Source organism: Pantherophis guttatus, chromosome 7 (assembly GCF_059756535.1).
Source record: "Pantherophis guttatus breed Tessera chromosome 7, ASM5975653v1, whole genome shotgun sequence".
Classification (NCBI taxonomy): Eukaryota; Metazoa; Chordata; class Lepidosauria; order Squamata; family Colubridae; genus Pantherophis; species Pantherophis guttatus.
Genome location: NC_142069.1, coordinates 45,039,169 through 45,056,393, shown reverse-complemented (window position 1 = coordinate 45,056,393; position 17,225 = coordinate 45,039,169). Strand labels below are relative to the sequence as shown.

Sequence of the window (17,225 nt, the reverse complement as noted above, 5' to 3'; positions counted from 1 at the left end):
TCTTTGATAGTTGTTCCACAGTTAAGTAAAGCACTGAATATGAAAATATTTTATGAGAATTATAATACCAGTGGTGGGTTCCTCCCGGTTCGGCCCGGTTCCACTGAGCCGGTAGCGGTGATATGATGTCACCGAACCGGTTCTGCCCCCCACCCCCCCACCCCCTCATCCACTCCCTGTGTTATTCTTACCTTTTATTTGGCCCCATTCCCAATCTATTGCTGCCTCCCGAATCCCTGCTGATGGCTAGAGGGAAAAAAACTGTTTAAACTCTTGCTGCCGGGCTTCAAAGGGCCGCCCTACAGCTGATCAGTGTTAAAAGAAAACAAATGAGTAGACCGGTGCCTGCAAAAATAAATGGGTAGACCGGTACCTGCAAAAATAAATGGGTAGACCACTGCCTGCAAAAATACATGAGTAGATCAAGTGCCTGCAAAAATAAATGGGTAGATTGGTACAGCTCTTCAAGCCGTTAAAAGCCTGGTAGACCAGTACCTCTGCTAAATCCTAAATAATTGTCACATGACCATCAAGCCACACCCACAAAATAAGCTACACCCACAGAACCGGTAGTAAAAAAAATTATAACCCATCCCTGTATAATACTATAGTCTTACTAAGTATCACTGAAAGTAGTTGCTATGTATTTGATATATGTATAGGATTGCAGTGTAATGAACTGTATAGAATTAGAACACAATTTAGAGAAGGAAACAATTTGTTTCAGAGGTAACAGACTGGTTGTAATTAAAAGAGAGATGCACTACAGCATTGTCTCTCTTCATTCATGCATTTGTCCTCTTGTTTTATGGGACACTGATTTCATCCTGAAATAATCTGTGTAAAAGATACTCACTATAATCAGAATGACCAAATACTGCTTAAACTAAAGAAGGGACAAGAAAAAGGAAACAGTAGAGAAAAGAAAATATGAGCAACTTTATGAGTTGTGTTCCAACGTCCTCCCCAAGATCTTTTGCATTTTATTTTCCATTTTGGTTAGTTACATGGCCACTGGCTTCCACCAGGCTTCTGCATGCACCTTTTGACAGCTTCACAAAAAGGTCCACAATACAGAGTTTCATATGTGGGAAACGTTCTTACATTCAAAATAGGGTGACAAACAGTTTCTAGAGAAGGTCTTATTAAACAGTAGGGAGAGAACATAGGTTATCACACAGTACCTGGCAACAAAGCATCATAGACGTTGAATAGACTAGAACAATTTTATCACAAAAATCACAAAAAAGTAAAGAATCTCTCTGTTATGCAAAATATACATTTTAAGATCTATTTCATATTTTCTACTTTATATTTACTAATATTTTGTGATCATTTCAATAAAAAAACTATAATATATTTAACTGCCCATATTTTATTTCTTTCAATACCTATGAGGTAACAATGAAGTAAATCAAAACAACAACAAAAAGCATCTATACAATTCTGGCGAAGTCTGTGATTTTTTTCTTCAGTTTACTACTTTCACCTACATTCACACATCTCTGATCCAGATCAAAACTAAACCATCTCTTGGCACATTCACAAGGATTCATAAAAATATAGAAACAGCAAACTGAGAGTGCAAAGACTTCTTGAAAAATCCTATGACATTGATGTTCTTAAGTTACAAACTTTGCAAAAATACAGTTGCTATGAGGAAACATATGTGTTAACATCACTATTGTTAAATTGTGTGCCTTTTATGATCCACAGTATGGCCTGTTGTAGTGACCAAGAAGAATACACAAAGAGTTGTGTTGGTCTTTTTTCATGGGGTTTCAGAGATGCAGCATCCCTTGGTGTAGACGTCTAAAGCTGATATTCCATGCACACACATCTTATTTACAGTTGACTCATCAATAGTGACTAATAACTGCATCTGCTGGCAGCAGCTGTTAAAATTGGTCCTTAATCCTCATAACAAGCTCGACTTCCATAGGAAATTAGAAGAATCTCTTCAAGGCGTTAGGTGATGATCAGGGCCCATTCAGGAGGAGCAAACTCTTTCCAGTACAGTCCTTGGTATGGCTAAATTCCATTGTCCCTTTTTCAGCAGTCAAAAATCCATGATAAATTCTGTATAACACTGTAGCCAATAATAGCAGCATCAGATATTAATTTCTTGATGAATCTATTTTCATATTAAACATATGTACTGTACAGCTATATCTGCAAGTGCTATTACCAAAACAGAATGTACATCTCCATATATAAGAAATATTAGTATTCAAATACAACCTTGTACATTTTTATATAACATGCATCTTATGCAAAGAATGTTACATGTTTAGATACATCTGTTTTCCTAGCAATCCTAAACATACAAAAATCTGGGAATTTTCAACAATCTGAACTATCTCTTATAATACTTTTTTTAAAACTTTAGATTTTTAACTCTTTCACATTGTTGGGTGTTTTTCCTCACCAGCCCAAAACTTCATATCTGCAACTAAGTTCATGATGTTGCTTAAACCATGTTACCTTGTTTTTATTATAAAGAAAAAGCAATTATAGAGAATAAAATTTGAACATAAAGATGAATGCAGATTGTAAAAATGTGGGATTGAAGCAGCAATCCTAATGAAATGACAAAACCATTGCTAAATCCCACCTTTTGAAAAATGTTAAGGAAGTGGCCATTTATTAAGCTATACTTAGCATATGCATAGATACATGTATCAAAAAGTGGGGGAAGGAAACTTACATGAAAAGAGCAGCTTTGAAGAAGGCAACTGTGGAACATGAAGACAGATGAAAAATACAGACAGAAAAACAGTAACACAACACACAAGACAAAGCATTTAAAGAAAAAAAATAAAGAAACATTGACAAATAAATTGTGAAAGCCTTAGCGTTAGAGGTTTAAGGCTGGTCAAAACCCCATTTTGAAACTATTATCCTCTTACAGCTATGACAAACCCAAACTATATATATATATATCTATATATAGTTATATAGATATATGTATCTATATATAGATATATAGATATATATATCTTTATAAATATATATATCTTTACTTGGTGCTCTGCATCTGAAAATGTTGAAGAATTCTGGAGAAGACAAATGACTGCACTACCAAGCAGCACTTGCTAACTTAATATTGCAAGCCTGGATTGTGTTTACCTTTCTTTCATGTTTTGTGCCTTCCCCAAGCCATTAAGAAAGAGATCTGGCCTCTCCTTGCGTGTACCCAGTAATGACAACCTCTTTGCAGTTATCTGTGTGCAAACAACCGGAAATATTCAGAACTCTGATATATTAACCCAGTACCAAAATAAATCAATCAAGAAATAACATTTTTGGAAAAAAAACTTAAAATAAATCAAAGAGAACCAAAATAAACACAAACTACCCAATCCCACATGCAGACCCATCGAACATCGCTCTGATTTCAATAAGATGGTACAATTAAAAACAACAACAAATCTACACAGTCTTAGGTCATCTATGATTCCAATTAATCTGCAAGATGGATTTCAGAAAATGGAAACAGAATGGTCAATGAACATGATTAGACGGAAGTCACACCCTATGCAATTATGACAAGATCTCAGACATATTCAGAACAGGTTGGAATCACAAGAAATGAAGGTTCAATGGAATAATTATCAATGGAAGCACATTTATTTAAATATATCTCCCTGAAAATATGGTCATTTATTTACATTGTTCAGGTTTTTTTTTTTTATTGCTGTGGTAATGTAGGACAATAGCGGTGAAGAGAAAACAAAGCTACTGTACTTTAGAGGATCTTACAAGCAAAATTAGGATATCCAGCTATCCAAGTGCTTTTGCTGGACACTAACAAGTATAACACAGATTTATACTTCTGTCAATAGAACTTGGTTAATGCTATAGCTATTCCGTTAATTAATAAGCAGCATTTAAATTGCAGAAATGTAATCAACTTATAGCCTCTGGTTTACAAGATAGATGGGATTGGAGATCGAGAGCGTCTTAGACAAGGTGAGCTGTAAGGTGATATTACAGGAGACAGTCTCAAGGCATTGCCTGCCATGCCAGTTATGTTGTTTAAACTTCTGGATTTTTCATAGCCTTTCATGAGAAAATGCAGACATTAGTTGAGTTCAGTCAGAAAATAGGCAAACAACACAATGCAATGTAATAATATGTTTTCAATGGATGCCTATAAAAAGTCCTAATGTTTTCTTAAATAATAGACAAAAAGATAAGATGCCACTATACTTATCAATAAAACTTATATTTTCTGTACATTTTAAGTGCAAAGACCACTGGCATATACTTGCTATGTCTCGGTTTCATCAATGATATTTAAAAGAAATAGTGTAACTGGCTCTCTTATAATGTAAGTCAGTATCATAGTTATAGAACAGTTTTCCCCATCCAGCAATCAGAATGCATCAGTGGAATTTTATTGATAAGTATAGTGATACTAAACTAGTTCTGTGACCTAGAACATTCTATACCTATATTCATGAAGCCTATTTTTTTTATTTGTAACGCCAGAGGTTACATTTATTTTGTTAAATCGCTCCATATGCAAAAGTGTTCCGATCAGGCATTCAACATCATACATTTAATACTATTTAAAATTTGATATATTTGAAATATTTACAAGATTTGAAATTTATTAAAATATGTGTATATTTTTAGTGTTTAATTATTCAGTAAAATCATAGTATTAAAGTTTTCTAATGGCTATATAAAAAATAAAGAGTGAGTGCGCACTTAGGACACTAAAATGAGCAGTATTTAGATGTTATTAAGTAATCATTACATCTAGAGTTATAGAAACTCTCTTTTGATAGATCATAAAACCATGTTAGAAGTAAGCATTAGGCTAGGTGCTCGCTCCTCCTTCACTGGTAATAGGATACTGTTGTATTATCTTATCTAAACTAGAGTTTACTAATTTAAGCTCCAGCACTAAAATCTATGCCCCATGTGAATTGGGCAAAGGTGATAGCGAAGGAGTCACCCAATATTTCACAAACTGTATAGTTTCGACATATGTGAATCATGAATTTGCTAAACAAGTTTAGTCTGTGGCCTACTTCATTAAGTATGATTGATCTAGGTTGAAGCAGCAATGAATTCTTTATCAAAGCAACTAATTCTCAGGTAAATGCAATATACACAAAATGCCATTCTTATTTGGATTACAATTTCATATAAATTTAGCTGGGAATAAATTCCACTTATTTTATAAAGAATCCATTGCGAAGCAACTAAAATATATATTGTAACTGAATTATACACAAAATAAATATGATAATTCTTATGACTTTCATAAAATGTGTAGTAATAGTCTCTTTAGCTATAATGTAATCTTACTCTTATGTAAACAATTATGTATTCCTTATTTTTTGTTAAATTTATATCATTCCTTTTCTCTGGGGTATCAAAGCAAAATACACACTATTCCTTTCTGAAATTTCTCCTCATAACCACAATCCTCTAAGATAGGTTGGCTTGAGATAGAATGACCGTGAGTTTCCACAGCAGAGGTTGGACACGGTCCAAAACTTCCTGCTCTTGGTCTATAAATTAACTATGTGGGTTATCTAGTCAATAGGAACTGTAGAGAATGAGATGAATAGAAATACAAATGCTATTTGATCTCAAAAGCAACATTCCTTTAAGATAGCACCCATAATTGCTGCAAATACACCAGGGTTTCCCACAACAAACACATAAAATACGGATGACATACCTAGGGATGTAAAAGAAATCTGTGGGAGCAGATTTGCAAGATTCCCCAGTATGGACTCTGTTGCAATAAAGACAGTAGCACTGAACTGAGTCCGCTAGTGTTCATCTTTCTCTGGTCAAAAATCCGCATAAAAATTCCATTTGTTTGTGAAAGATGCATCTGAAAAAGAGTGTTATGTTTCTGAATGTTGCATACAAAAAGGGGTACTTACATAAATATTAAGGAAATGTACATTTTAAAAAGTACTTGGGAAATTTATGAAATAAAGAATAGCACATGGAAATTTGTTTTAAAAATGATTTCTTGGGGAATTTACATTAACAACTAAGTACAGTAATAAAAAGTGTATATTAAAATGCCATATGTTATGGAAAACTGTGAACAAAAGTGGATATGGATTTTCAAATACTGCTTCCAGATCCTAGTGCAAAGTGGTATTTAATTTTTTTAAATAAATAAAGCAATAAATAACCTTTTGGGGAGAAGGGGTTTAAAGATTGGATTGTGATTCAAAGATGCATGTGACCTAGGCATGCCATTGAACTTTCATTGGTTTGCTGCAGGGGAAAAATGTAATAACACCGGTGTAGCTGAAGCAATTTTCTATTCAACATAGTGGAACTATCCTTAATTTAGTGGCTTTGGGTAACCATGTTCCTTCTTTCAATACAAACACTTTGTAAAAAAATAGTACCTTAAAATTTCTATTTCTTTTTCAGAACTTGGTTTTATCTACCTCAGAGTTAATGAAACCATCCTCCTACAGCAGGGCTGTCAAACTCACGGCCCGTGGGCCAGATGCGTCACACGCTGGCCATGTCCATGCCCGGTTTAGCAAAGGGGGGAAAAGTCCTGATACATCACATGACGACACTGTGACAACATGAGTTTGACACCCCTGTTGTACAGCATAAGCTAAATTACAATAGTAACAGATTTACATTTAAATTATCCCACAGCAATTTCTAATTGTTTAGAAAGCGATTTAATGAAAATGGTCTAAGCTACATCTATATTCTTTCAGGTAGACAAATGAAATCATGAATGAAACAATGACATATTTTTCAATGAATTAATGAGCCAAAGACATTTCTAATACGAAACAAGAAAGGGACAACAAAGAAAATATGAAGGAAAAATGCTGACTATAGTATTTCCTATAGCATGTATTCACATCTGCTTTATTCCAGGATCATTTGTTCAGAAGAATAGTGATAAAATTTATAGTCTAATGAAAGAATCCATACCTTTCCTGATCCCTCCATCAGTAGCACATGGGTAATCACCTGCTGTCAGTAGAAAACATGTTCCCCCTCTTCTGTTTTTGTCTCTGGTGCTAGAGCGTCTGATTGGTGGGGGCCTTTCCATTGGTGACAATGGCTGCTCACTTTCTGTACTGTCTTCACCTGATAACACTGGTCAAAGCACCACGCCCATTTACATCATATAGCCAATGAATAAATGAGACATCACAAATAACTTGCCTTATACTCTTACTATTGAAGGTGGAAAAGAAGAATAAGTAATAGTAAGTTATGAAATGAAAAAAAATGTTGCTCATAAAGCTGAAAATCTATGATTTCCTAAGGAACAAACAAACTGGCCATGTAGATGGATGCTGCCTTCAGTATTATATATTGCCTCAGTATCTTCGGTATTTAAAAAATACAGCAAATGTTGTTACTATAGCATTTCATTCACTACTCAAAGAAATCAATTGGCATTAACAGCAGATGTTATATTTCTACATTTGATAATTAATAATTAGGGAATTCTTCCAGGTTCATCCAAGATATTTTGCTGCTTAAAATAAAGTTGGTGACAATCTCATGAGGAAAACCACTGAGACTAGGCTAGACTATCTTTCTACAGTTGTGGCAGTGAGACAGTATATTACACAAGATAGGCTACATAATGTCCACAGCTCTGTTTTCTAACACTTCACTATTGCTTTTACATATGCAACACCTGCAGTCTGAGGCCCATCTGTCACTCAGCATAATGGTAGACTAAGACACTAATGAGTAACTTAATGTTCTTCAGTAGAGATTGTAAGTCACAAATTTAAATGCAGCTTGTGAGCCCATCATCTGTAAGATGTTGATAAATGTATTACTTTGTAAAATATTCATAGGGCAGCAAAAGCAGGAAGGCATTAATCAACCTGCAATTAGGCTAGTGCTAAATTCAGCAGGTAAGTCCCAAATTGTATAGGTACAATATGTTGCAAGGTTTATATGGTAGACAATCAGCTAGTGGTCCTTAGCAATTCACAGAAATCTGCTGTTTTAATCTCTTCAGATCGTATAAATCTTTCGCTGTTTTAACAGATACGTCTAGGTTCCCTCTGCCTCAAATTCTGCAGCTCAAAAGGAAATGTTTGGTTTTTCTAGGTTGTTGGTTAACAATCTGCTAACACTACACATTCTCCCTTCATAAAGCTTCCCTATCTTCTTAATAACACATTAATTAGATTATTTTCTATACTGGCTCCTTTTCAAACACAAATCTGTATTCAAGGACTCTGGAATAGTTGATATTTAAAGAAAAGGCTAAGCTATCTTCTCCAATCATGGTGCTCCCAAGATAAAGCCATTTTATTTGGAAATTATAGGGTATAAATCAGATTTCAAGAAAAACTTGTCGGGGAAGACTGTAGTTTTTTAATATTTAAACCTTTTCATTAACCTCTTTGCACTAAAAATAATATTATTATGCAATATATTAATATGATAGAGCTATTTTATTGATAGCAGTGGAAACTGAGGAACATATAGACATTTGAAAAAAATATATAAATTTCAGCTCTGATCATCATGTTTCATTTCCCCTAGTCTCCCCTTACCAGAATCCATTATCCTACTCACTTGCAAACTGTGCCTTCTCCATGTTACGATATGATAGAGGAAGCTCATGAAACATAAATATTGTTTCTTCTTTCCTACATTTTTTAAACTCTGTATGTGTGTGTGTGCATTTACGTATCAGATTTATTAAAATTATATCTAAAGGATTGCACTTTTATTATTTGAAAGACAATTGGTTGAAAGAAAGTTCCACTGAATTTATCAGTATTTATATCCAAACAAACACCTGGAAGATCACAGTGTTAATAACATTATGAAAAGTCTCTATGGATTATTTACTTTAGACAATTCTAAATGACAATCTTGTAGCATTCATACTTTAGTCTACTTAATATAAGGTACTTTTAAGTTTAGATCCTAATCCAAACTAAATAGATTTCTTACTGATCTTAACTTAAATTTAGTTTATATTTGTTTCCTAGGTCAAGGATAACAAGTGAAGTGAAACTTAAATAGACAAAAGATGTCATTATTCTTATAGAATTTTCAAACTATTATAAAAAATATTTTGCTCTCTGAATATTGGAGAAATTACTACCTGTTCTAAGTTATGAAATGATACTATTATTGTAATCTAGAAAACACATTGTTATATGATTATTTGTTCCATTAGATGTAAATTAGACCAGCCTAGAATTAGACCTTCTTAAGATCCATGAATCCTTAACTCTCAGAAAGCTTTGGCTTCAGTAGTGTATGAAGTTCAAAGACCTCAAAGCCACTCATTTGGGATAGGACAACCTAAGCTAACCTATGTTTAAGTAATGTAAAGATTCTGCTAGTATTTTGTAACACCAGCAAACAAGGGAAACATTACATAAGATAAAAATTCAACAGAATGAAGGCACAGTTGCATAGCACAAGCATGCATGAACTAAACACCTGTACAATGCAATAAGCAAAAAGAGAGGAAGCCACCACTAGAAAAGAAAAATGGGGAACAAAAAGCAACTTAGCATTAAGAATACATTTAGCAAACACTATATAGAAATCAATTCACAGATCCAAGATCTAGCTACTTTGCCATTTATGGGACTGGCACACAAATAGTAGTTGAAGGGAGAAGTGTATGATCTATCTCTTTCAGCTGAAGAAAGTTTAAATGTTTTTTCATTCTTTATATTGCCAGACATACCAGACATGCATCTGGAATTGTGTCCTACCTGATTTATTATGTTCCATCAGCCGGTTGTCTTTGCCAAGACAGACTTCTCCCTGTGTGCTATTGCAGGCCATATTCAAGTCTGTCTTGCAAAATGTAGGGGACCTTGCCTGAGGAGCAGGTGGGATGTGCTTCTTTCTCTTTCTTGGAAGCTTCTGTTTCGCCATGGCCAGAGAATAGTACATTCCAAAATTGTTGACAATAACAGGCACAGGCATGGCTATGGTCAGCACTCCAGCTAAAGCACACAGAGCACCCACTAGCATGCCTGACCAAGTCTTTGGATACATGTCTCCATATCCAAGAGTAGTCATGGTGACTACAGCCCACCAAAACCCAATTGGAATGTTTTTGAACTCTGTATGTTCACTAGCTGATGGGTCATTGGGTTTGGCACCTATTCGCTCAGCGTAATAGATCATGGTGGCAAATATCAATACTCCTAATGCCAAAAATATTATCAGCAGCAAAAACTCATTGGTGCTTGCACGGAGTGTATGACCAAGCACCCTGAGGCCAACAAAATGTCGAGTGAGCTTGAAGATTCGCAATATTCTCACAAACCTCACCACCCTGAGGAAACCAAGCACATCCTTAGCAGCTTTAGAGGAGAGCCCACTCAGACCCACTTCTAGATAGAAAGGCAAAATTGCCACAAAGTCAATGATATTCAAGAGATTTTTTATGAATTCACGTTTGTTGGGTGAAAAAACAACACGGACTAAAAACTCAAATGTAAACCACACCACACAGACTCCTTCGACATATGTTAGAGCTGGATCTGTCTCTATTTCATACTGCAGAACTGGCTCGCTACCTTTGATAGGTTCTGTTTTATTTTTGATGGTATTAAACGCTTCATGGGTTTCCAGGCAAAAGGTGGTAATCGAGAGTAGGATGAAGAATAAAGAGGCAAAAGCAATGAACTGTAAAGGAAAGGAAAGGAAAATACATTAGAAAAAGACAGTAAAATCCAAAAATGGTCCCCAACAATATTACAATTAGAACCTTTGCCTTAACTTGCCTTAATTAATAATTAAGTATTATAAATGAAAGGGCTATAATGTAGAACAGGATATATGTCATCTGGGTTATTATTGATATTAATTAATTTTACTTAATTTATGTAGCATCTATTTGCCAAAGAAGACATTACTAACATTCTCAAGAAGCACTGACAAGTTTAAAGAATAAAAAACAATGGATAGAAAAGTATGGGATAGTTATAGTGAATTCTGTGGTGCAAGACACATTTCCCTTCCTTTTTTTATTTTGTGCTTTTGATTTCCATGCTACTTCTTTCTGCATTTTACACAACATGGATTGAAAAGAACATGATATGTATGCATGTAGGTGGCTGACATGTATATCTGCAAATAGTAAGAAAATACTTGTTTCTGGCAATGTACTTAAGCAAATCGACATTTAAGCAGTAATGCAATATTATATACGTACAGTCATGTCTTTTATTAAATTTACTGAAGCTTATGGCATAGTAGAATATTTACAGGACTGAATCTTCATTCTTTCCCAAATGACCCAAAATTATCCTTTTTCTTTGGAAGTTTTGTTGGAAGGGCTTGCAATTTTACTCCATGTAATGGAACTAGGATAAATGTTAAAGTCTAGTATTATATACTTTCTTTCTCTAGCTGACAAAAAAACAGTGGGACAAAGTCGCAAGGAGAAAAATGTTCTCACGTGTGGAATCAAATTTAATATTTATTTGGGGTTTGATAATATATTCCATCTTTAAGTAAAAGATAAAGTAAAGATGATCTTGAATGGAGCTCAATGTCTACTGACTATATGGACACAATCATGAAGTCACAAGGCTTTTTTGCTGATGTTAAGTTTGCCATTGTCTTTTCCAGCATGTTTTCTACTTATAGCTCTAGAAACACAAACTTATTTAATAAATTTATTTATAAATTTATCCAAACTACCCAAATGCTATTTTTTCAAAAAGGGGAATTATTATTGCAAGCTCAAGTCCCTCAAGATACAACTTTGCTTGATCATAGATAGTAATGGAATGGTGAATGGAAATTCACCATTCTTATTATTCTTGATTAGCCGGAGAAGCAGGGAGGGATTAATTCAAACTAGAGCCTTCCACTAGTCTTAATTACTTAATGCAATTAAATGCTTAACCTTTGCAATCATTACTACTAGCTAAGCAGATAATTCTATGCAGCATAGTGGGTCTCTTTGATTCATTATGTATATAGTTCCCTAAAATACCTTTTGCCAATCTATAGTAGGATGCAATATCCAAAAACATCAGACTATTATTAAGATGATCCATTGTGATATGCTAAAAAAAAGTCATTAGTTCCTATTGACCAAATAAAATATAACCATGCCTTTTATATTGGCTGTTCACCCATATTTAGGAAATCATTTGTAAAGTCTCTTATGTTTAGAAAACTCTGCATAAATATTAGACTTTCATTAGCCTTATGGACAATAGAGTTGGCAGTGAGTGTTTTCTTAAAAGTTGGAGAAGTTGTCTTTATTGTAATTTGATCTTCAGAGTGAATGTGGATGGCATCTTATCTCAGATTGATTAACAGTGCTATAAACACTAACCCTTTCGCTTCCACGGTCATCTTACAGCTACAAGATGTAGCTGTAAAGAGTGAATATTATCATTTTCCAAGTTTGGAAATCTTGCCTAGAGATAGAAAATAATGTAACTCTACACTTCTTTATACAGTAGCTAGTTCCTCTATTTTAAGCTATTTAGAACATGTAGAATTTGTCTGTAGTTCAGAGCTCTTTCTGAATTGCTTCTTTGATTTATATTTTGCTCTTGACTTAATTTGTCATTCTTCATTCCTTTATTATTTGTAATTTCCATTTTTTGTAATAAACTGGTTCTCTCCCCTATGTTATTTTAAGAACAATAAATAAATATACTATCCAGTAGCATATGTGTTTTTCTTTTTAAAAAAAAAACCTAACAGACAAGTGTAATATAACCATGATAGCTCTTTTAATCTCCTTAGACAGCTAACTTAACACCTTCTAGCAGATTTGACAGAATTTTTTTTAAAAATATTGAATTATTGTTGAAAATGTGCCATATTATCCTTCTCTTAAACTATATTAATTTGCCAATTATCAACCTAATTCATTTCAAGTCCCAGCATAGCACAGAGCACAACATTCAGTTCACTTTGCCATGTTGTGCCATCTGTGTACTGTTCCAAAATCCTTACCTGATTGAATTCACTCTTTATAAGAACTGGAAAAATCTCATACTAGCTAACTTACTTCTGACATTTGGCATTATGAATTACTTTTTCAGCAATTATTCAATAATTTTCATGTTCCATGTTGAGGAAATTAGTAAATAGCTTTATTTTCAATAAGCTGCTATGATGCTCTTATAAATATGTTTTTCTTTATTAGTCAGTAATCTTTGAATACTTGAATACTTGAATACGTGCCTCCTATTCTCATGATCTCCTTTTCTATTTTCCTTCCATTATAATGCAATGCTCCTTCAACCACAGGCTTCACAAGCCATTGTTAAAATTCAGTTAATGTATTTGCAGAGTAAAGAAAAAAATGCAGATGACTGCAGAAATATTGCTTTTACAGTTTTCCTAAATTATATCAAGGTCAGATGTCTACCGAATCTCAAAGAAGGCTGTTCCAAAGCCTCCCAATCTATTGAGTGAATATGGAGGGATTCTTAAACACCCTTTTCCAAGATAAGCTTACAAGATGGGCCAATTATATATGAAGGTGAAACTATTTAATCTTTTGAAAGATTAAAGCCAGCATTTTGAATTTCAAAGCCAGTGCAGGAACCCCCAAACTGGTGTTTTATATATATATATAAAATTATATATTAAAAATTAAATATAACTAAAATTAAATTAAAATATATATAATTAAAATGTTTAAAATTCTGGTTAAAATCCTAGCTTAAAATTTTCTAAAAATCCTTACAGAGCACTCTGCAAGGTCCTTTAAAACCTTAGCTAAAATCCTACCAGAACCTTAAAAGTTTTTCTTTATAGCAACGTTTCGACAGGCTCACAACCTCTACAGCAGACAGATAATAATAGAGAACCTGAGAAAGTTAGGCCGGTAACACGTAGCCAAACAGCCAGGATGAAGAAGCAGGAAGAAAAACTGCTGTCCTCCAATCACAACACAGAGTTACAGGCTAACCAGCATACGTCAGCAGCAGCAAACATAGAAAAGCGACAGCTCCAACCTCGCAACACACCCACAGCTTCTAAACTAGATAAGAGCCCGAAGATGACAGGGTTGTGAGCCTGTTGAAACGTTGCTATAAAGAAAAACTTTTAAGGTTCTGGTAGGATTTTAGCTAAGGTTTTAAAGGACCTTGCAGTGTGCTCTGTAGAAGATTTTAAGCTAGGATTTTAATCAGAATTTTAAACATTTTAATTAACTTATTTAACATGACGCGGGAAAACATCTGAGATTTTAATTTTTTGCATATACACACCTTGCGAAAACTTAAGAAGACAGATATCATACCTCTACGGGGAGGAAATGTACCATCTTACTAGGATCTATGAAAAGTTTGAAGCAAGGAGGGCTGTAGTATTATGTGATCTAAGTTTTTTACGTCGCTGACGAGATGAAGGAGTTATACCAACATGTTTTAGAGTTAAATTCCATCCGATGTCTGCTTCTATCAAACATATTTTACGAAGAACAGCAATGGCATTATTGAGAAATGAGCTCCATAACAAAAGGTTCTTATTAGATCAAACAAATAAGGATTTATTAACTTTGCATTTGAAAATAAGCAACACAGTTCACCCAATTCTGTGGGACAAAATAAAACTACTGGCCACTTGGAGAGCTGAAACTGAGACCTTTTACAAAAACAATAGACACTAAAAGAAATTTGAGTACTTAGAAAATCAAGGGAGACCCCCTAGAGTAGTACAGCACCATCTAAAACAGGTAGTTTATAACATCTCCAACAGAGAGCTGACTACAGCAGAAACAAGCGTTTTAGCAAAAGGCTTTAATTTTGCAGTGGTGCTCAGGAGAATCCCTGTAGAAACAGTGATATGTGAGGTGGAAGCCAGCTTAACAAAACTCAACACGGAGGATGCTGATAGGATTAGGCATGAGGTTACTAACATTATTTGCACCAGTAAACCCCCTAAAAGTAACCTGCCCAGGGAAGAATATAGAGCATTGCAGGAACTAAGAAAGGATGATAGTATAATCATACTGCCCGCAGACAAAGGCAATGCTACGGTGATAATGAATATGGTAGATTATGACAAAAAGTTATTCGAGCTCCTCTAAGGCATTACGTACAAACCTCTAAGCACTGACCCAACCACATATTCAGAAAAAACTACCAAAACCAATATAAAGGCCAGTCCCATAGATAAAGGAGTTCAACAAACAATCATTCCCAGAGAGAAGTCATCGAAATGTCCAAAACTATATGGCCTCCCAAAAATACATAAAGAGGGCATACCCCTCAGACCTATAGTCAGCTCCATAGGTTCTCCGCTACAAAACTTGGCTAGATACTTAGCCAAACAACTACAACCATTTGCAGAATCAATTGCTTCCTATGTGCAGAACTCATATCATCTCATAGAAATTCTGAGAAACATCCTATAAAACTTTTTAATTTAAAAAAAAAAGAAATTCTGAGAAACCAATGCATAGAGCAGGGTGACCTACTTGTAAGCTTCGATGTGGTCTCATTGTTCACCCAAGTACCTGTTACAGAAGCTCTAGCAATGATCAAAAACAAATACCAGCCACCAAACCACATCATAGAATTGGCAGAGTATTGCCTATCTAACACCTATTTCATGTACAGAGGGCAAAGATATAAACAAATGCAAGGAGCACCAATGGGGTCACCGCTCTCCCCAGTTATTGCCAATCTGTTCATGGAAGGATTTGAAATTAAAGCGTTGGAACAAACTATCTATAAACCAAAATTATGGCTCAGCTATGTAGATGATATGTTTGTCATCTGGCCTCATGGAAAAGACAAGCTAGACAATTTTCTAGCACACTTGAATAACATGCACCCGAAGATAAAGTTCACTATGGAAATGGAGAAGGAAAATCAACTCCCATTGCTAGATGTACTAATATATAAGAGAAGTGATGGCACCCTAGGACACAGTGTTTACCAAAAGAAGACACATACAAATCGTTACCTGAATGCACACTCACACCATCATCCCTCACAAATAAGTTCAGTGGCAAAAACTTTAATCACTAGAACTAAACGTCTAGCAGATGAGGCACATGTACAAACAGAGCTTAAGACCCTCACAGAAGTATTAACGGAAAATGGGTTCCACGAAAATAGAATTAGAACTATAATCCAGCAAGGGACAGTAGGACAGAGCAAAACCCAAGAAGAAGAACAGAATATGGGAACAGCCGTCCTCCCCTATATAAAAGGGAGCACTGACAAAATTTGTAAGATATTACGGAAACAAAAAATAAAAACAGTGTTCCGTACAGATAGAAAAATATTGATGATGGTGAGAAACCCTAAGGATAAAATTGAGTTGGAAAACCAGGGGATATACAAAGTGCCATGTGCCTCCTGTCAGTCATCTTATATTGGACAGACAAATAGACGAATACGTGTACATCTAGAAGAACATAAAAATGCAGTGAGGAAAGAAGAGCAAACTTCTTCTTTGGTACAACACATGAAGGCCACGGGACACAATATTGATTTTAATAAAACCAGAACAGTGGCGAAAGAATAATCTCAACAAAACAATAATCAGGGAGGCCATCGAAATTGAAAAGAGGCCGCAGAATATGAACAGACGGGACGACGCCTCTAGGTTATCAAGTATTTGGGGACCTGCACTGAGAGAAACTCGAGTGTTAACATCAGAAGAGAGGCAGAGATTCCAACAAGCAACCAGTGGTGTTGTAAGGCCTGCCAGAATTCTTCCTTCTTTGCAGAGGGTGGCTAGCAATAGGGAGAGAGAGAGGATCAAGCCAGAAGACAGGCTGAGAACTCAACTAACAATCAAGGGTGCTGTGATGCCTACCAGAATCTTTTCCCCTTTACAGCAGACAGATAATAATAGAGAACCTGAGAAAGTTAGGCCGGTAACACGTAGCCAAACAGCCAGGATGAAGAAGCAGGAAGAAAAACTGCTGTCCTCCAATCACAACACAGAGTTACAGGCTAACCAGCATACGTCAGCAGCAGCAAACATAGAAAAGCGACAGCTCCGACCTCGCAACACACCCACAGCTTCTAAACTAGATAAGAGCCCGAAGATGACAGGGTTGTGAGCCTGTCGAAACGTTGCTATAAAGAAATATATATAAACTTAAGAAGACAGATATATATATATATATATATATATATATATATATATATATATATATATATATATATATATATATCTGTCTTCTTAAGTTTTCGCGGGTGTGTATATGCAAAATTGTCACTCCCAAAATACTTTATTTTAAAGTCTAATATTTA

The 17,225-nt window shown here is 34.9% G+C and overlaps 1 protein-coding gene across 9 annotated transcripts in view; it reads right to left on the bottom strand.

The window, feature by feature from the left end:
- Positions 1–919: 919 nt before the first annotated feature.
- The window catches only part of KCNC2 (potassium voltage-gated channel subfamily C member 2), a 79,939-nt gene continuing 63,633 nt past the window's right edge, over positions 920–17,225 (bottom strand). For 3 of the 9 annotated variants that reach the window (XM_034403737.2, XM_034403740.2, XM_034403738.3), the window contains exons 3-5: positions 9,732–10,656; positions 6,949–7,116; positions 920–4,062 (exon numbers count right to left, since the gene is read on the bottom strand). In XM_034403737.2, coding sequence (XP_034259628.1) covers positions 3,929–4,062; positions 6,949–7,116; positions 9,732–10,656 — 1,227 coding nt within the window. In that variant the 3' untranslated portion in view covers positions 920–3,928. Of the gene's footprint in view, positions 4,063–5,701; positions 5,861–6,948; positions 7,117–9,731; positions 10,657–17,225 lie in introns of all 9 variants that reach the window. The other 6 variants (XR_004588819.2, XM_034403744.2, XR_015728952.1 and 3 more) reach the window with 6 other exon arrangements.